The following is a 21,747-nucleotide window of genomic DNA, read 5'->3' on the forward strand; positions in this document are numbered from 1 at the left end:
GTTCCACGCAGACAAAGGGGCCCAGAGGGTCTGCGGCAAAAGGGAAAATATGTTTGGTGCAATTTCTCTGATTAAGAAGATAAAAACTAGTATTTCAACTAAATGTTGCAGCATAAGCACTGTGTCAGTATTGCTGATGCTACCTGTCTGGGATGCTGGTAATTACTTAAAAATTAGTGTGGGATAACTAATTTATTTTTTCCTATCAAATATTTCAAGACTGAAGTTTGAACATTTGTATTTGTATCCTTATGCAATACAGTTTTCATTGCATACTCTTGAAATAAGCAAAAAGGGATTATTAATATCAAACATTCCTGGGGCAGTCACGACTCAGGCTCTGAGACTGGGATTAACAAGTCATTCTATTTGCATTACTGTTTTTGAGTGACTTAGGAGGAAGATTCTGTTTTTATTTGAAGCTGAAGTTGTTTGAGAGGCATATCCACCCTGCTTGTTTGTTTTTAAGCTGATGTCTTCCCCTAAAAAGATGGACTCAATAGACCTAGTGCTATGGATAGCCACAAAATTAGACTTTTCACGGAGACAACACTTTTCTTTCCCTATTCATTTTCTTATAAACTTGAGTGACCTTACCAATGATTTTAGAACATAGAATCCTTAAATAGAGTGGAACATATCTGAATGGCTAAATTGCCTCAGGAAAATGGTTCCAATAATTCTTTTTGATCACACAATGCCATTGCTAGTCAAGATTTCATTAATATGTAAATACTTGTCAGTAACAGCAGTTTGTCTTTATCTTACTATATTTAATTAACATATAAATAACCCTGGGAGACACTTTCTCCAATTTTTGATATAGGCAAATCTGTTTAAACATTATATTTGTAATAAGAAATAGCATTCTATCAGGAATCAAATTCATACATACATTAAAGTGTTTTGCTTCATTGTGTATCCATTTCATGTATTCTTAAAATTTTGGGTACTGTGCATGGAAACTATGGAAAAGTCCCATGTCATATGTAGACTGGCTCATGACCTGGTGGAGGATGTGGAAAGATGGCGGCTTGCTTTCTAATTTAGAGTTCAGTGGGGCTGATCCTGTCTGTCTAGCCAGGTACTTTTGGAAACTCCAGTTCCAAGCACTTCTGTGGTGTTTAGTGGATGGTAACAGTGCTCACAGACAAAGTACTCACAGGGCTACTGTTGACCACAGCAGAGTCTGAAATGCTCCCAGTGAGGCTGGGATGCTCCCGATGAGGCTGAGGAACAGACAGTGAGATTGGAGAGCTCATGGTGAGGCTGAGGAGCTCCCAGTGAAGCAGTTGTTCACAGTAGAGGGCGAGGGGTTTTTTGTTTTTTTGTTTTTAATTTGACTGAAGGTGGAAATGGTAGTTTTATTTTTTTTAATGAATTATTTATTTATTTCACATTTTAAAAAATTAGGTATTTTCTTATTTTACATTTCAAATGCTATTCCAAAAGTCCCCCTTACCCCACCCCCCCCCCAACTTCCCTACCCATCCACTCCCACTTCTTGGCCCTGGTGTTCCCCTGTACTAAGCCATATAAAGTTTGCGCTAATATCCACTTATCAGTGAGTACATATTGTGTGAGTTCTTTTGTGATTGGGTTACCTCACTCAGGATGATGCCCTCCAGGTCCATCCATTTGCCTAGGAATTTCATAAATCCATTCTTTTTAATAGCTGAGTAGCCGGGCGTGGTGGCGCACGCCTTTAATCCCAGCACTCGGGAGGCAGAGGCAGGCGGATTTCTGAGTTCGAGGCCAGCCTGGTCTACAGAGTGAGTTCCAGGACAGCCAGAGCTACACAGAGAAACCCTGTCTCAAAAAAAAAAAAAAGCTGAGTAGTACTCCATTGTGTAAATGTACCACATTTTCTGTATCCATTCCTCTGTTGAGGGGCATCTGAGTTCTTTCCAGCTTCTGGCTATTATAAATAAGGCTGCTATGAACATAGTGGAGCATGTGTCCTTCTTACCAGTTGGAACATCTTCTGGATATATGCCCAGGAGAGGTATTGCTGGATCCTCCGGTAGTACTATGTCCAATTTTCTGAGGAACCGCCAGACTGATTTCCAGAGTGGTTGTACAAGCTTGCAATCCCACCAACAAAGGAGGAGTGTTCTTCTTTCTCCACATCCTCGCCAGCATCTGCTGTCACCTGAATTTTTGATCTTAGCCATTCTGACTGGTGTGAGGTGGAATCTCAGGGTTGTTTTGATTTGCATTTTCCTGATGATTAAGGATGCTGAACATTTTTTCAAGTGAGAAGATACTAGTTTTATTCTAGTGATTTCTCTTCTCCTTTGTTGTTCCTTGGTTTGTTGATATTAATCATCTTATATAGAACAGTCTTAATTATATAACTGATTTTTTTTGGGAAATTTGGTAATGGATATCCAATTGGACTTTGTGGCTTTTCCTTAAACTATAATGATTTTTTTCCAAACTAGTACTCTGAAATATTCAAGTCATTTCAAAATTAAAACCTCATTTTTATACATGGTTTTAAGCATTGGTTAGGGAGACCAGGCCTTTTTGGGAAATTATCAATATGGTGTTATAGCTTATCATGCAGTAGATCTTGCAATGTTAACTAAAATCATACGTATCTTGTATTTGCTATTTAGGAAAAACCTTATTGCTGGTGTGAAAAATAACAATGTGTTCATAAAGGTTAGTACTGAACATGTACTGTGTGCTGGAGTCATTTAGGAGCTTTCTAAGTACTAATTCAGTTTTCTGTAGGCCCTGACTGGGAGTAATGCCTTTGGGCAGGTCTTTTTCTGTCTTGGTGCCATGTGTGGTAACTAGCTTTGTGACGTGTTCCAGCTGGGTATACGATCAACTTGACTTGTTTAGTGATGACAACCCCAATGGAGTTACACATGTGGACCCCAATTATCATTACTTTGGAGGGTTTATTTGCTAGTACATTTTCTTCTTTGCTACATGATAGAAAGAGATAGACGTCCACATCTTGAAACCAATGCATGAGAGGTAGCAATTAGCAATTCACTGTCTTCTCAGCCTTTGTTTCTAAGGTACATAGGGTGGACAAAAGAACTTTTGGAAGTCTGTTTCTCCTACTGTTTGCTCGAAAGAAAACATTTATATTTAGTGCAAGAAGTATTTGGTGAGAGGATTATTGACTATAATAGAACTTATTATAGCATTGCCTTTCTGCTGACAGATAAATGCTACCTTGAAATGAAACCAGCATAGTTAATTATTCAGAAAACATACGAACAAGGCTTTAATACAAAGAATCCAAAAGTCAAACAAAAGCAGGCATTGCTTTGTAACGAGAAAATTTCAGCTTACTAGTTGTATTTTTTTTTTTTTTTCAGTAGCAATGATGTATTTAAGTTTTGGACTTCAAATGGAGTATGAAAAAGAGTAAGATGAAACAAAGAAAGTGTACGAACGTGCAACTTTGTGTTCCAGAGCTTGGCTTATTGGCTCCATGCTTAGCTGGCCCTTTTACCGTCCCAGGTAGCAGCAGTAGGATTTCTAGTGGGATTTGAACTGTAATTTCACATGACTCATTGGCGAGTGTCTTCCATGGTTAGAAGTGTAGAGGAAAGCACAGTTAATGGAAGGGTTACTGTAGTTTCCTAAATCTCATTCCGTTTGTCGTGTGCACGAGTAAGTTGCTGTGAGTTGGGAAGGATGGCTAGGCTGTTGCTTTCCTCATCACTGTGCCAGAAGCTTGACTAGAAACACTGCACAGAGGGAAGATTTATTCTGGCTTGCGTTATGGTGGGTGGGGATGAATGCAGTAGCTGGGCTTATCATGGTGGAGAAGAGGAAGGGGACAGACACATAGAAAGAGACAGAGATGCATCACCCACTTTTTTTTTCCCCAGCAGACCCTACCTCCTAAAGGGTTCTATGCTTTCCCCAAGCAGTTGCTATTAACTGGGGACCAAATGTACCAGTGCATGGGCCTACGGGGTCATTTTCCATCTGAACTGTAGCAGTGAGCTTCAGAGATGAATCTGTTGTTGTTCTCCCCTCCCCAAGTGGCTTACAGTGAAATGTCCACCTATCCTTAAAGCCAATATAAACGTATATTCCAAGCACTTATGCTCCCAGGCATTCTGAACCAGCTGTGTAGCTTTGCCTTGCATCAGTTTAAGATGAGGGTGTCATTCCCTGCCTCACCCTGATCTATTGTCCTGTATCAGTCATTGACATGTCTTTTATTATGAATAGACCATTCTTTTTGTTGCCATATTATAGTTCTGAATTTTTATGTTGTTCATGAGAAGACTTTTTAAGTCTTTGTTGTTCTGTTAATTATTTAACTCAGTAATCACATATTGCTTAGAGTCTGCTAAGTACCAGGCACTGTTTTAGTTTCCAAGGATATAGCAGTAGACAAAATAAATACAATCCCTGCTGTCATAGTTACTTTTGGAGTTGCTATGATAAAACCCTCTGAGAAAAGCAACCTACGGGAGAAATGGTTTATTTGGTTCTGAATCGGTAGGTACAACCCACCATGGCCGAGAAGTCAAGGTTGCAGGAGCTTGAGGCAGCTGCTCACATTGACTCCACAATCAGGAAGCAGAAAGTGATCAATAAATGCTTGTGCTCAGTTCATTTCCTTGTTATCCTAAGATCCAGTATACTAGCCTAGGGAATGGTGCCGCCTGCCGTGTCTGGGTCTTTGAGACAGACTCTTTCTATCTAGCTGGAGATCACCTAGGATGCACTCGGTGTTCAGGTAGTTTTGAATTCAAGGTGCCCCTGCCTGAGGTGTCTAAGAGATGTGCCTGTAGCCATGCATGACTTTTTTTTTTTTTTTTAATTGTGTAAACACTGGTGATCAGATATGAAACTAAATCATGTTTTATCAAAATTTACTTTTTAGACTAGACATTTTATATATATATATATACACACACACACACATACATACATACATATACATGTATATGTATGTATATGTATAATCATTGGAAGGTAAAGAAAATAATATAGCTGCCTTTGCTAGATTGCTAGGACTGAGGGGAGGTATTGCACATTAATTAAAAGCATTGTGTACCGTTTGGGCCATAGTGAGAGCTCAGTAAATGTTGCGAGTGTTGTTCCTGATCGTTGCATCAGTGATAAGGAGTGGAGCTAGTTTTGCTTTGATAGTAAAGTGAAATACATCATTACTAACAGGGCTTTCTAGGTCTACCTTTCAGTGTGGGCCTCTGAGCAGAACTTATTTTTATTGTAGTAATAGGTTTCTTAGCCATCTTATTCAAAAAAGACCCATAAAAGTGTTTTACAGTTTCCTAGAGTACATTGTACATTAATCTCGCCTGGCTGAGGGCCTGCCCTTACTAATCACTGTAGTAAGAACTCTTGGCTCTAATATATTCTCAGTGTGGAAAATACAAATAGCAGCTTGTGATGTATTTTTTCTGAAATTCTTTTTGAAAACATTTTTGTAGGTTAAGGAACCGTGTCTGCTTTGATTGGAAAAGTTATAATAGCTGCCCAGATGGATTTTTTTCTCCTCGTTCTCGATTCACTGCACTAATTTGTTGTTGAGTTGGCAGAGTGGGCATTATCATCATCTCCATCCAAAATGTTATCTTTCTCACTTCCCATTGCAGCAGTTTGCAACAAAATACTTCTGACATGAAAGGAAATAAAATAGTCTATTTGGTGACAAATGAATAGTATAATACTTAGGGCTTTTGCCCTGTGTCAGCATCTGAATCTTTCTAAAGTTTACAAATCTGAGCATAAACACATTCACAGTGTGTCTTTGACACTGGGTTTACTAGTCTGGTCTATTATGTGTTGGTTGAAAAGCTGTGCTTTTAGCATAGCATCTGACGAGCTTATTTAGTAGTTGGAGGATCTAGACTCTGGCTGATTTGTTCCAGCAACATCCGCTGGCACAATGCTGTTGCTGAGCCATTTCCACTCCTTCCCTGACCTCAGGAGATCTGCTTCCACTGCCGAACCCGCTAGTTCTCTCCTGTTCCTTTCATATGATGACCAATCTCTTTACCAGTGTCATTTCCCAGTTTGTGGAGTCTTCCTTGTGTAGAAATTGTTTCATGGCTCAACAGAAGAGCATTTGGTGCTTGCTGTGGGGCTGTGATACATTTAAGGAAAGTGCCCCAACTGATAGTCACAATTCACAGATAGAAAAGTGAAAACAAAAGCAAACCCAAACCCAAACCCAAGCATTTCACTGACGTGCATAAGCCAGGCTATTCAAAGTTCTTTTTAAAAAAGTTTCATCTTTATTCTGAATTGAGCATGTTTCTATCTTTTACATGGATCTGTGGCTGTTAGAGCTAAAGAGGACTCTGCAGACAATGTTTAAAACCCTACACTGCTTCTGTTTTCTGTGACTGATGATTTATAGCAAACGGCTCTCTGTATTAACATGTTGTGTTCACTCATTCTGTTTTCACTTAAACTGACTCTTTTAAACATATATCATTATTTGTGCATGTGTGTGTACACGGTTATACATATGGCAATCAGAGGGCAATTGTGTGGAGTGAGTTCTCGACTTCTCCCTTTAAATGGATTCTGGGGATTGGTGATAGCATATAGTTGTATGTGGCTCTTTAAATTGACATTCATAATAAACAAAGTTAAAACTAACTTTCTTAGTAGTCATCCACTGTCTTATTTTAGTGGTGAATGTATGTCCATGGAGCTAGTGACCTACTGGACTAGGATGACAGATAGACTGTTTCCATAGTTACTGGAATCTCAGATAGATAGGACTGGGATGGATTGAAAGGAAACATACAGTGCAGGCTATTGATCATCCTTTAGGCATGTGAGTGAACACACACTCATGTTATCCTTTAACTCATTGCTGCTTTTTTTTTTCCTTTTAAATAGTTTAAAGATGAAAAAAAGAGCACTGTTTTATATAAAGTATGTACTGTTTCCACTCTATCATGTACCACTTAGAGTAGCATGAACAATAATCTTCATGGCTATACCTTGTATTTATTTCTAGTCCTATGCATTATGGAAGCTAGGTAGTTTGTATTTTAAAAGCTAAGGTGTTTTTGTTTTGTTTTTTAATTGTAGTTGGAACAATGACTCCTTGACAATCATCCCTTGGGCTGAGCATAAACACCGAGCTGAAGACTGGTGCGAGGAGTTGGAATGCAGGCTAGTATGAACCAGCACAAGGCGTCTTCCTTTCTTTGTAGTATAGGTCAATAGATGGCCCTATAAAAAACTGATACATGAAGTCCTATGTGATGTTATTCATTAGTCCAGAGTATTTTAGTTGAGTTTTGAAATAACTAATCTTAATTACTTTGGATATATTAAAAATTTAATGAGAAAATACCAGTTGTTAAAAGAGAACTGTTTAAGCTATGATCTTTATCACAACTCTTCACTAAGATATATTCTTAGATAAATTTTAGTTCTTATTTTTTAAAGACTGCAGTTAGAAAAGCCTCAGATGTGATCAAAACTGCATGGTACTGGTATAGTGACAGACAAGTAGACCAATGGAACAGAATTGAAGACCCAGAGATGAATCCAAATACCTATGGTCACTTGATCTTGACAAGGGAGCTAAAACCATCCAGTGGAAGAAAGACAGCATTTTCAACAAATGGTGCTGGCACAACTGGCGCTTATCATGTAGAAGAATGCGAATCGATCCATTTCTATCTCCTTGTACTAAGGTCAAATCTAAGTGGATTAAGGAACTCCACATAAAACCAGAGACACTGAAACTTATAGAGGAGAAAGTAGGGAAAAACCTCGAAGATATGGGTACAGGGGAAAACTTCCTGAATAGAACAGCAATGGCTTGTGCTGTAAGATCAAGAATCGATAAATGGGACCTCATAAAATTGCAAAGCTTCTGCAAAGCAAAAGACACCGTCAATAAGACAAAAAGACCACCAACGGGTTGGGAAAGGATCTTTACCTATCCCAAATCGGATAGGGGACTAATATCCAATACATATAAAGAACTCAAGAAGGTGGACTCCAGAAAATCAAATAACCCCATTAAAAAATGGGGCTCAGAGCTGAACAAAGAATTCTCACCTAAGGAATACCGAATGGCAGAGAAACACCTGAAAAAATGTTCAACATCCTTAATCATCAGGGAAATGCAAATCAAAACAACACTGAGATTCCACTTCACTCCAGTCAGAATGGCTAAGATCAAAAACTCAGGTGACAGCAGATGCTGGCGAGGATGTGGAGAAAGGGGAACACTCCTCCATTGTTGGTGGGATTGCAAGCTTGTACAACCACTCTGGAAATCAGTCTGGCGGTTCCTCAGAAAATTGGACATAGTACTACTGGAGGATCCCGCAATACCTCTCCAGGGCATATACCCAGAAGATGTCCCAACCGGTAAGAAGAACACATGCTCCACTATGTTCATAGCAGCCTTGTTTATAATAGCCAGAAGCTGGAAAGAACCCAGATGCCCCTCAACAGAGGAATGGATACAGAAAATGTGGTACATGTACACAATGGAATACTACTCAGCTATTAAAAAGAATGAATTTATGAAATTCCTAGGCAAATGGATGGACCTGGAGGGTATCATCCTGAGTGAGGTATCCCAATCACAAAGGAACTCGCACAATATGTACTCACTCTTAAGTGGATATTAGCCCAGAAACTTAGGATACCCAAGATATAAGATACAACTTGCCAAACTCATGAAATTCAAGAAGAACGAAGACCAAAGTGTGGACACTTTACCCTTTCTTAGAAATGGGAACAAAACACCCATGGAAGGAGTTACAGAGACAAAATTTGGAGCTGTGACGAAAGGATGGACCATCTAGTGATTGCCATATGCAGGGATCCATCCCATAATCAGCTTCCAAATGCTGACACCATTGCATACACTAGCAAGATTTTGCTGAAAGGACCCAGATATAGTTGTCTCTTGTGAGACTATGCCGGGGCCTAGCAAACACAGAAGTGGATGATCACAGTCAGCTATTGGATGGGTCACACGGCCCCCAATGGAGGAGCTAGAGAAATTACCCAAGGAGCTAAAGGGAACTGCAACCCTATAGGTGGAACAACAATATGAACTAACCAGTACCCGGGAGCTCTTGTCTTTAGCTGCATATATATCAAAAGATGGCCTAGTCGGCCATCACTGCAAAGAGAGGCCCATTGGACTTGCAAATGTTATATGCCCCAGTACAGGGGAACGCCAGGGCCAAAAAGGGGGAGTGGGTGGGTAGGGGATTGGGGAGGTGGGTATGGAGGACCTTTGGGATAGCATTGAAAATGTAAACGAGGAAAATACCTAATAATAAAAAAACAAAACAAAACAAAAAAAACAACCTAAGTTAATACCATCGGACTGCAGACAATAGGAACAGGACCAAGAGAACTTGCTTAGGGGAGCTCAGAAATAGAGTAGTATATACAAAAACTAATAGGAGTCTAAGGTAGACTCAGAATCAAGGTGTTCCCTTAGAAACTAGAATAAATACACAGAGCTAGAATATAATATTATGGACATTAAAAAGACATAGATGATAGAGGACACAAATTTAAGAATAATTAGAATTTGAAGGGTTTGAGTTTTCAGATTGAAATGTTCTCTAAAGCATTTCACCCTGAGATTCTCGAATATCAAGAATATGTTCTTTAAAAGAGAACGAGCTCATATCATGAAAGGAATTAAAAATCAGCGTGACCTGGAATATGGATGCTAGGGTGTTGAAGGGAAGGGGAAGGGAGGGGAGAAAGAGGGAGGGAGGGAGGGAAAGGGAGAGGGGGAGAGAGAGGTCGGGGAGAGATATTGCTCACTAAGTAGAGAGCTGGGAGTGCTAGAGTTTAGTGTTTCATTGAGCTGGATATTTTAGCAAGGTCTATTGAAAAGGAACAGCTAGAAAAGATGAGAAGAATTCTGGCTCTATTGCACATGTGCTTCCTGGAGAATGCAGTGCATTTCTATCAAAGAGGGAGGGCTGGAAAGAGCATCACAGGGACTCGTTGCTGCTGCCTATTTGCCTGCCTGAAATGAGGACTATTTAATAGATTCCAGGGTGGGTGGGGTGGCATTGTGTGCAGTACTGGGAGGAATCTCTGGTAAGTGTGTTAAGCACACCAGGAGAGGGGCTGAGTAAAGGGCTTCTCTGTGTGTGGAGCTCTGCCACACTGAGGTACATGCACAGTAGGGGTCTCAGGTGTTTGGATACACTGCCCCAGCAATCATGGCCTCTGTGCCTGAGCAGATACTCAGCTGTTCTAATCTCAGCAAAACATAGTGACTGTAAGTAAAATTAAGGACCTGATTTGTATATTTGCATATTATCGTCCCCATTATTTTAATGAATAAAAGGGGCCTTTTAAAACAGTCTACACGAGTTTCAGAGCGTTTGCTGATGGATTTGCTCCGAGTTGGTTTTGAACTCCACACGCTCTGTTTAGTACTCACGCTAACCAGTTGTCTGTACTGTTGCATCTGCTCACTTGGATGGCCCAGGAGGTCATTTGAGAAACTTGGGTTCATTTTTATTCTTTTGCTAATCTTCACCTCGGAAGTCAGTCCCCCATGCTTCCCCATGTAAACACGTGATCCTCGCGTAGGCTCCGCAGGGATGTCTCATCCTCGCAGCTGACGGGATGCTGTCAGGAGGCCTGTGTTGTGGAAGAGCAGTGCTGGAGCCTGGTACAGGTGCACGGTCAATACAAATGAAGTGCACTTCTTATTTCCATGAGAACTGAAAGCAAGATTGCTTAATTCCAGTTCTAACTGGAATCCTTCCGGGACAGTTCCTACCCAAACCTGCTTGGCTTGTGTACAGGCATTGAGTCGGTGGGCTGGCAGAAGCAGCCAGTTGTGTGTGCTCTGTTAGCCTTCCAGCCTTTGTTACTACCTATCTGACTGAGTTATGACATAGTAGTTTTGATTTATTTTCCATCCAGAACTTTGAAGTCAGGAAAAGCAGTGGAAAAATGTTAAATTTCCTCAAGTGTTCCATTTACTTGCAAGGGGGTGTGAGAGAGAACCCCCTCTCACAGACACCCAGTCTCTTTAACTTGTTCTCTTCTCATCCCCGTCTCTCATTTTCTGCAGCATTCCAGACAGTTATTAATTGTTCCCCTCATGATTTGCAGAATGGTGGTGGAGCCGAGCCTGCAGGATGACAGTGAGTTTCTGTATGCTGCGCAGCCTGAGCTACTGCAGTACAGGACGCCCCAGCTTACTGTGGAGAAGGTGATGGCCTGGTATCAGAGCAGAGCAGAGGACATAGAGCACCATGCTGGGCAGGTGAGCAGAGGGGGCACTGTTCTCAGTGGTGTCGGAGGTGCCAGCTGGTCAGGATCCAGCCCCAGTGGACAGGAGAGCGGCGCCAGGATTCTCAGGTGTAATTTTTAAGGATGGAAGGACTATTCCTTAGTGTTTTTGTTCGTTTGACCTTTACCCAGAAGCTTTTGTGACTTTTGGATTTTAATAAAGCAAGTACAGGCAAGAAAAGTTGTTCCAAATCACGTTTAAAATGTGAACTGCAAACTATGTTATGTATTGTTCCTGATTTTCTTGGCATTTTAGTGGGTGTATTACCATCTTAATTTTAGGGACTGTATTAACATAGAAAGAAAAGTTTGGGTAGTCCCAGTTACAGTGCACAAACACAGGCGATTGTGATTGTCCCAAGTGCCTTGTGTTTCCGTAGGCTTCTGTCTGACTTCCCAGCTCTGCATTCTTATCAGTTGTGGTTTTCTGTAGTGGTCTCCATCTGTTGCAAGAAGTTTCCTTAATGAGAGTGAGAACTACATTTATCTGTGCCAGTAAGACTAATTGTTGTTGTTTGGGATTTTGCTGGTTTAAAAAAGTGCCAGTTGTAGGTTCGCCTCCATGGTCTACGACTTTACTAGCACTGGGTAGTTGGCTCGGCTTCCAGTACTAAGTAGGATTCCCTCTTGTTGAGTGAGTCTTCATTCCAGTTAGAAGCTCTTGGTTATTCCAGAGTATGTGTGTCCCTGCAGCCTTAGGGTTATCGTGTCATGTCGGTTATTGAGGACTCGGCAGGGATGCTGGATGCTTCCCTCCTTTGGGAGCTTGTGTGGCGTCTTCTGCTGCTACGAAAGCTAGCCCTCCAGGAAGAGCCTTTCAGGTCAGATCTAGCTTAGGGGCCTCTAGGACCTGTGTCTGACGTGAGTGGAGTCTGCAGTAATAGGGACTTACTGCTTTCTTCTGGGGCAGTTTTACCAGATATGTGGAAACTCTGTTTTCTGCCTAGTTTTACTATGAATCAGAAGCTGCTCTGTTAAGAGATGGTATGTTTCTTGGACATTCCACGGAAACTAGGGATGTTGATAAAGGGGCTTGGAGTACTTGTATTCAGTTGTCTCATGTTCTGTTGTGTCTTTTCATTATTTAAAACCACTCATAATGGTTTTTAACTTTTGGCTTCATGAAAGGTACTGATATTTCATGTCTGTGATGCAATTAAAGTGATATCTGCTGACATTGATTTTATCTTCTTCATTTTTAGGGGTTTAATTGATGTGGGACTTCTTTTTCCTTAGTGTCTATAAATGCCTTCAGCAAAACCTGTTTTTTGGTGTAGGAAATGTTTATGGTGGTGAATTTGACTCTACAAGGGCACCAGCTTGTTGAGTCCTGTTAGTTTCACTGGTGTCTGCTTGACTTTCATGTTTTGTAGCTTAATTTTAAATATGTTTCCTTCAGTAAACATTGGGGAGACAGTAACACAAATGGCTGATGCTCTTGTTTTTAATGATGCACTTGCAGTTGTGAATCGTTTGCTTCCAGTACTTTTGCAGCCCCAGCAGGTCCTGGTTTTGCTGGTGCCCCGCCCGTCATACCCTCTTCCTTTGATGTGTTTGTAGCAGTCTCCGTGGAGGTCACTCCTTGCCTCTCTCTTCCTCCCCTGTCTGCCAGTTCAGCGAATGGGACTTTGGCGGCCCTTTTGTGTTGCTGTTTTCTCTTCTTTGGCTTCCTCTTACCCTGTTCTTTCCCTCACTACTCTCAGAAAAGGATTTTGCTTTGTGTCGTATTTGAGATTCTGAGAACTTCCTTCCATCAGAACCTTTTCTGGCTTTCCCCAGGCATTCTCTCTCTGAGTTTATAGCTACTTGTTTCTTCCTCTGTGTTTTGGATTCTCCACTTCTGCACTCCCATGTGTTTAGGCCATTCCTTCTCCCCATACCTTTAACTTCTCCTTCTCTGGGTCTGCTGTTCTCCCATCTCCCTACTCTGCTTTGGGACAGGAAGCTCAGTTCCTTCACTTGTATGCATGTAGCACACGGAGTGGAGCTGTCCTCTTAGCTTTTGTTACACTTCCTGTTTCCCTAGTAGCTGGCCCAGGGTTAGTCACTCAGCCTTCGCAGTCGGAGTCTCAGGTTTTGCTTCCTCCTTATTTCTCCATCTGGATGTGCCTGGCACTGTCTGGAAGCTGTGCTCAGTGAAGCCAGTAGCTCCCTTTTATCCTTTTCCATTGGTACTGATTACTAATTTCTTTGGAGACATCTCTTCCTCCTGGGCTCTTATCCTAGCTCCGGCTTTTCTTGTCCTTGTTGTGACCGTGCACATTAGCATGTTCCTGTGGCTCCTGTTTGTTGCTTTGCCTCTATCACTGTTCCCCAGGCTGCTGCTGTAGACACCAATCTTGTGGCCCATTCAGATCTTCTCAAATGTTGCTCCGTGATTATGTTCCCAAATGTCCACTGAAGCCCTGTACGTTTCCCTCATGGTAGGTTTTGGGTTCTTGCCTTTAGACTTTGGGCTGGGCTTATTGCACAGAGATCCTGCATGAGCTGTACGGGCTCCTTAGCACACACGTGCAGCACGGAATTCACCTACGTCTTCTCTTGTCCTCACACCCTCACTGAGAGGAGAAGCCAGGGAATCATTCTAGAATCCTCCTTCTTACCCAGGCTACTCATGTGGTCTGACCAAATCCCATGCCTTGTAATGATCTGCTGTTCATTGTCTTGTGTTTCTGTAGTAACACTGCCATTTAACTCCAGCACACAGGGAGTGTCCGACAAACCTTTACTTACTGTGATCAAGCGAACACACCAGGAAGTGAGTGAGCTGTGTATTTCTGGCAGGGTTCCTCATCCCTGCGAGCTGCAGCTCTCCTGAATGCTCAGTCTGCTCTCAGTCTGTTTCTGATCTGTCATTCTCAGCAATTCATCCTTCAGTCAGTATTGAGTGGTCCTGACTTTACCACTTGCTCCTGTGGAACTCTGTCATTTGGGTATGGCATGGTTAGTGCCACGATCAAATGAGAGCTGTTACAGTTCTCTGCATGAGCCCTTAGAGGTGAGCCCACTCACCATTCTTCGTGGATGAGAAGAGACTTTGTCCTGGCCCAGCCCTTCCATGACGTTATGTAATCTATAGACATTTCCACATAAGTTAGAAACAGGAGACACTTTGCTGTAGTTGCTCTAACTTACCTATTTTTCTGTAAAGGGCTCCAGTTAAAATCATTGGGGAGAATCCTTCTGTGTTCTGTCGTCAGTGCCCTGTCTGGGCTGACTGGATGTTTGCTGTTTCCCTGGGAAAAGTCACACAGCCCGAGCTTCAGTGAAGACTTTAGTCAGGTGTCAGTTCCTGTATTCTTACTCGTTGGCAGGACCTCACTGCCTGCTCTTTGTATTTCTGACGCCTAGATTGGCGTTAGCTCCTCCCAGGCCCTTTGTATCTTGTGGACTAGGAACAGGAGATGAAGGATGGTGTAGCTACATCTGCTGGTTTCCCTTCGACTGCAGGATGGTAGTTTGTAAATTTGATCAAGGAGTAGAAGATAAATGTCAGTCTACTGCGCTAGTAAAGGAAATGTTGTTCTTTGTTTTAGCTAAGAAATAAATATTTATTGAGTGGCTGCAGATGGCTTGGCACTGATCAGGAAAGCCTGTGGAGCAAAGCTTTATTTTGGAAGCACAGTGCTGTAGAGAAAGTAGCAATTAATTAGGCATTCTCACTGCTGTATATGCCCCATTTCCCTCTGCTTTTGGTAGTCTGTTATTTTGTTGTAGGAATTAAGATGACTCTCTTTCCCTTCATATCTGTACCATCAGGACATCTTGCTGATTAATACACTTTAAAGAAGTTTGGTGTTGATGTGTTTGATAAAGAACTTTAACACGTTGTAGTAAGACACATCCTATGAAACTGCGGAGAGATAGATAGATATTTGATTCCTCACTGGAGGCTTTTACCTTGACTTAGTCTCTTTCCAATTTCAGGTGGACTGCGCCTTGTCACTTGTTCGCCTTGGAGTGGAGCGCCATATTCCTGGCTTGCTGACTCTCTGTGATGATTTGGTGACGCTGGAAACACTGGTTTATGAAGCAGGCTGCGACTTCACCCTCACACTCAAAGACCTGCAGCAGATGAAAGACTTTGAAAAACTAAGATTACTGATGGAGCATGTGGGTGTCATCTGAATTTCCTTCTGAGCATGCTGTGGCCTTCCACTGCTGTGTCACAAGCCAGGGAAGAAATGGCTTCTATCAGGACAATGTAGTAAAGAGGGGGTAGTTTCTCTACTTTTCAAAGTAACGTGTCTGGGTAAATTACAGCAGGGATACAAAACTGTTGGCTGTTTTATACCTTGCTTTTCCTTTATCTTTGATTTAGCTTTTCTGCTCCCTGCTTCTTTCCCTCTTTTTTGCCTCTGTCTGTGTTTCACCTCAATTACATCTGCCATATTGCCTCTTTTCTCAATTATTTCTTCTTCTTCTTCTTCTTCTTCTTCTTCTTCTTCTTCTTCTTCTTCTTCTTCTTCTTCTTCTTCTTCTTCTTCTTCTTCTTCTTCTCCTTCCTTCCTTCCTTCCTTCCTTCCTTCCTTCCTTCCTTCCTTCCTTCCTTTCTTTCTTTCTTTCTTTCTTTCTTTCTTTCTTTCTTTCTTTCTTTCTTTCTTTCTTTCTTTCTTTCTTTCTTTCTTTCTTTCTTGTATGTGAGTACACTGTCCCTGTCTTCAGACACATCAGAAGAGGGCATCAGATTCCATTACAGATGGTTATGAGCCACCATGTGGTTGCTGGGAATTGAACTCAGGGTCTCTGGAAGAGCAGTGAGTGCTCTTAACCACCGAGCCATCTCTCCAGCCTGTTCTTAATAATTTCTTTTCCTTTGCAGCCATTGCTTGAGACTTGGTTTGTATTGTATAACACCCTTGTTAAAAGTTGTAGATTTTGTGTCAAGCATAGATGAGCAGGCCTTTAATCCCAGCACTCAGGAGAGACCGGAATGTAGTTCTCTGTGAGTTTGAGGCCAGCTTGGCGTACATAAAGAGTTCCAGCCAGCATTATGTAGCTACATAGAAAGACTGTATCTCAAAAATAGCTAGCTAGCTAGAGAGAGAGTAGTTGTAAGTTCTCATTCTGGGGTAATTATGAGAAGTGATGCTGTAGTGTTAGAGCTGATGGATAAAATAATGCATGTCATTTAGGGGAAACAATGAATATTAAAAAAAAACCTTGGGCTTTTGTTAGTGAGAGTGTATTCCCAGTGGCCCTTCTCTCCAACCTGTCTACTCATCTGTCTCAGCATCAGAGATGGGATGCAGGCTCATAGCTACTGTAGCCTGCCAACCTCAGGAAAAGTAACACACTCTCCTGCTAGCAGCAGTTAGGCCTAAAGTGAGCAGGGAGCTTGGATGCTTTAGAAAGTATGGGGTTTCCATGGCTTAGCATTAGTCTGACTTGTCTGGTATAGCACCATATTGAATTTCTGTGCTTAATTATGCTTACAGTGTTCTGAGGACAATTATGTGACCAGTGCTTACCAGTGGATGGTTCCCTTTCTCCACCGCTGTGAGAAACAGTCTCCAGGTGCAGCCAATGAGCTACTAAGAGAATATCTAGTAACTTTAGCTAAAGGAGACTTGAAACTTCCCTTGAAGATATTTCAGCATTCTAAACCAGATGTAAGTAGCATACCCTCTTCACTTCTTCCTTTAGTCTGTAACACTCGATTTAGGTATAATTTTTTTTGTAATCAGCTTCATAAAGAAATTCCTGTAAGTAGAAAATAGTTGTTATTTTCTGTTTATAAAAGGTTTTTTTCTTGTATTTTCATATCTTTTTTTATTGGATATTTTCAAATTTACATTTCAAATGTCCCATTTCCCTATTTCCCTCCCTCCTGGAAATACCCTATCACATCCTCCCTCCCCCTGCATCTATGAGGGTGTTTCTCCACCCACTCTCCCCCCCCCCCCCCCCGCCCTCGATTCCCCTACACTGGGGCATCTATCGAGCCTTCATTGGGCCAAGGCCCTTTCCTCCCATTGATGCATAACAAGTCCATCCTCTACTACATATGCAGCTGGAGCCATGTGTACTCCTTTGTTGATGGCTTACTCCCTGGGAGTTCTGGGGGGTTTGGTTGGTTGATATTGTTGTTCTTACTATGGGTTGCAAACCCCTTCAACTCTTTCAGTCCTTTCTCTAACTCTTTTATTGGGGAACGAGCTCAGCCCAATGGTTGTCTGCAAGCATCTGCCTCTGTATTTGTAAGGCTCTGGCAGGGCCTCTCAGGAGACAGCCATATCAGGCTCCTTTCAGCATGCACTTCTTGGCATCCACAATAGTGTCTGGGATTGCTAACTGTATATGGAATGAATCCCCAGGTGGGACTGTCTCTTGGCAGCCTTTCCTTCAGTCTCTGCTCTACATTTTATCTCCATATTTGCTCCTGTGAGTATTTTGTTCTCTTTCTTAGAAGCACCCACACTTTGGTCTTCCATCTTCTTGAGGTTCACGTTGTCTGTGAATTGTATCCTGGTTATTTGGAGCTTTTGGGCTAATATCCACTTATTAGTAAGTGCATACCATGTGTGTTCTTTTGCAATTGGGTTACCTCACTCAGGATGATTCTTTCTACTTCTATCCATTGGCCTAAGAAATTCATGAATTCATCATTTTTAATAGCTGAGTAGTACTCCATTGTGTAAATGTACCACATTTTCTGTATCCATTCCTCTGTTGAGGGACATCTGGGTTCTTTCTAGCTTCTGGCTATTATAAATAAGGCTGCTATGAACATAGTGGAACAGGTGTCCTTATTACATGTTGGAGCACCTTCTGGGTATATGCCCAGGAGTGGTATAGCTGGGTCCGCAGGTCCAATTTTCTGAGGAACTACCAAACTGATTTCCAAAGTGGTTGTACCAGCTTGCAATCCACCAGCAATGGAGGAGTGTTCCTCTTTCTCCACATCCTCGCCTGAGTTTTCAATTTTATCCATTCTGACTGGTGTGAGGTGGAATCTCAGGGTTTTTTTGGTTTGCATTTCCCTGATGACTAAGAATGTTGAACGTTTCTTTAGGTGCTTCTTGTCAATTTGATATTTCTCAATTGAAAATTCTTTGTTTAGCTCTGTACCCCATTTTTAAATAGGGTTATTTGTTTCTGTAGAGTCTAGCTTCTTGTATATATTGGATATTAACCCCCTATCTGATTTAGGATTAGTAAAGATCTTTTCCCAATCTGTTGGTTGTCGTTTTGTCCTATTGACAGTGTCCTTTGCCTTACAGAAGCTTTTTAATTTTAGGTCTCATTTGTCAATACTTGATCTTACAGCACATTGCTGTTCTGTTCAGGAATTTTTCCCCTGTGCCCATGTGTTCGAGGCTCTTCCCCACTTTCTCCTCTATAAGTTTCAGTGTATCTGGTTTTATGTGAAGGACCTTGATCTACTTGGATTTGAGCTTTGTACAAGGAGATAAGAATGGATCAATTAGCATTCTTCTACATGCTGATTGCCAGTTAAACCAGCTAAAACCAGTTAAAAATGCTGTCCTTTTTTTCCCACTGGATGGTTTTAGCTTCTTTGTTAAAGATCAAGTGACCACATGGGTGTGGGTTCATTTCTGCGTCTCCAATTCTAAACCATTGACCTTCCTGCCTGTCTCTGTACCAATACCATGCAATTTTTAATCACTATTTTTCTGTGATACATGTTGAGGTCAGGGATGGTGATTTCCCCAGAAGTTCTTTTATTGTTGAGAATAGTTATCCCTGTCCTGGGTTTTTTGTTATTCCAAATGAATTTGCAAATTGCTCTTTCTAACTCTATGAAGAATTGATTTGGAATTTTGATGGAGATTGCATTGAGTCTGTAGATTGTTTTTGGCAAGATAGCCAGTTTTGCTATATTAATCCTGCCAATCCATGAGCATGGGGGACCTTTCCATCTTCTGAGATCTTCCTCTATTTCTTTCTTCAGAGACTTGAGATTCTTGTCATACAGATCTTTCACTTGCTTGGTTAGAGTCACCCAAGGTATGTAATATTATTTGTGACTATTGTGAAGGGTGTTGTTTCCCTAATTTCCTTTTCAGGCTGTTTATCCTTTTAATAGAGGAAGGCTACTGATTTGTTTGAGTCAATTTTATATCCAGCTACCTCACTGAAGTTGTTTATCAGGTTTAGGAATTCTCTGGTAGAATTTTTTGGGTCATTTAAGTATACTATCATATCATCTGCAAATAGTGATATTTTGACTTCTTCCTTTCCAATTTGTATCCCTTTGACCTCCTTTTATTGTCTAATTCCCCTAGCTAGAACTTCAAGTACTATGTTGACTAGATAGGGAGAGAGTAGTCAGCCTTGTCTAGTCCCAGATTTAGTGGGATTGCTTCAAGTTTCTCTCCATTCAGTTTGATGTTGGCTACTGGTTTGCTGTATATTGCTTTTACTATGTTTAGGTATGGGCCTTGAATTTCTGATCTTTCTAAGACTTTTAACATGAAGGAATGTTGAATTTTGTCAAATTCTTTTTCAGCATCTAATGAAATGTTCATATGGGTTTTGTCTTTGCATTTGTTTATCTAGTGGATTATGTTGATGGATTTACGTATATTGAACCATTGCCACATCCCTTTCACAAGATGAAACCTACTTGATCCTGGTGAATGATCATTTTGAAGTGTTCTTGGATTTGGTCGGCAGGAATTTTATTGAGTATTTTTGCATCAATGTTCATAAGGGAGATTGGTCTGAAGTTCTCTTTCTTTGGTCTTTGTGTGGTTTAGGTACAAATGTAATTGTGGCTTCATAGAATGAATTGGATAGTGTACCTTATGTTTCTATTTTGTGGAATAGTTAGAAGAGTATTGGTATTAGGTTTTCTTTAAAGGTCTGATAGAATTCTCCCTAAAACACATCTGGTCCTTGGCTTTTTTTGGTTGGAAGACTATTAATGACTGTTTCTATTTCTTTAGAGAATATGGGACTGTTTTGAGTTGGGATCTTTTTGTATTTTACATTTCTTTGACTGTTGTGTCAATGATTTTTCAGGTATCTTCTGCCCCTGAGATACTCTCTTCTATTTCTTGTATTCTGTTGGTGATGCTTGCATCTAAGAGTCCTGATCTCTTTCCTAGGTTTTATATCTCCAGGGTTGTCTCCCTTAGTAATTTCTTTATCATTTCTATTTTCATTTTTAGATCTTTGATAGTTTTGTTCATTTCCTTTACCTGTTTGATTGTGTTTTTCTGTAATTCTTTAAGGAATTTTTGTGTTTCCTCTTTAAGGGCTTCTACCTGTTTATCTGTGTTCTCCTTTATTTCTTTATGGGAGTTTAATATGTCCTTTTTAAAGTCCTCTATCATTGTCATAAGAAGTGACTTTAGATCCGGGTCTTGCTTTTCTGGTGTGATGGTGTATCCAGGACTTGCTGTGCTTGGAGAACTGGATTCTGATTATGCCATGTAGCCTTGGTTTCCGTTTGTAAGGTCCTGCGCTTTCCTCCCACCATCTGATTATCTCTAGTTCTTCCTGCGCTAGGTATATCTGACTGGAGCCTGTTCTTCCTATCATCCTGGTTGAGTCAGAACTCCTCAAAGTCCAGCTATTCTGTGATCCTGTGATTCTGTGATTCTGTGATCCTGAGATTCTGGGTGTGTCAGAGTCCCTGGAATTCAAGCTGCCTCTGAGACCCTGAGGTCCTGGTGTGACCAAGCTGTGATCCTGTGATCCTGGGTGGGCTAGAGCACCTGGAAGTGGAGCCTCCTCTGGGGCCTGTGGGTCTGGCCACCGAGTTTGTAGCTTTAAAAAAGCTTTTAACATTAATATATATTTTTTAAAAGTTTACATAATTGGGGCTGTTTTGACTTATTCATTGCATACTTCTTTTGTGTTAGTATTCAGACCTGTAGTTGGAGGTCTAGAACCTTAACAGTGAAGGCAGTTCACTAAAGTTGACTTGCTCAGTGTATGAAATGGAGGGGATTGGGCTGTAAAGTTTTCATGCGATTGCCGGGGTTGTCCAAGTTTGCACTGTGTTCCTGCCCAGAAGATTTATGCTGTCACCAGTAAGCGAAAGTGTCTTCTTTCTGGAACATCCAAAAAGCTTATAAAGGTCTTTAAGTTCTCATAATGATATCTTCAATCACCCCAATGCTTCTTACAGAGACAGAAGACTGCATTTTAAAACTTGCCTTCTGCACTGTTTGGAGTTGCTGGAAAAAAAGCTATAGTGTTAGGTGCAAATATTTTTGCATTGTGAAAAATCTCTGAATTTTGTTATGGATTAAATATACTATTTCAGGCAATGCAGTGATTTCCATTTTATTGGTGTTAGACTTTAAGCAAGGTGGCGCAGTCCCTGAGGCTGTCATGAGACTTTGAGCCAAAGCCACTTCAGACTTCTTTCAGTTGTTAGGTATGATTGAGTGTGATTCTTCATCCTGGCCTCCATTACCAGTGTGAACCTCACTACAATATACAGTTAAGGCTTTGTGTAACCCAAACACGAAGGAAAACATTGCTATATCT

The 21,747-nt window shown here is 41.1% G+C and overlaps 1 protein-coding gene across 7 annotated transcripts in view; it reads left to right on the plus strand.

The window, feature by feature from the left end:
- Positions 1 to 21,747, plus strand: part of Nbas (neuroblastoma amplified sequence) — a 368,280-nt gene that overhangs the window by 76,623 nt on the left and 269,910 nt on the right. For all 7 annotated transcript variants that reach the window (XR_003950086.1, XM_011243895.2, XM_006515215.2 and 4 more), the window contains exons 22-25: positions 7,060 to 7,143; positions 11,101 to 11,254; positions 15,208 to 15,393; positions 16,719 to 16,892. Coding sequence is in view for 6 of the 7 variants with exons in the window: in XM_011243895.2 (XP_011242197.1) it covers positions 7,060 to 7,143; positions 11,101 to 11,254; positions 15,208 to 15,393; positions 16,719 to 16,892 (598 nt within the window). In the remaining variant the exon portion in view is untranslated. The remainder of the gene's footprint in view (positions 1 to 7,059; positions 7,144 to 11,100; positions 11,255 to 15,207; positions 15,394 to 16,718; positions 16,893 to 21,747) is intronic.

Source organism: Mus musculus, chromosome 12, assembly GCF_000001635.26.
Source record: "Mus musculus strain C57BL/6J chromosome 12, GRCm38.p6 C57BL/6J".
Taxonomy (NCBI): Eukaryota; Metazoa; Chordata; class Mammalia; order Rodentia; family Muridae; genus Mus; species Mus musculus.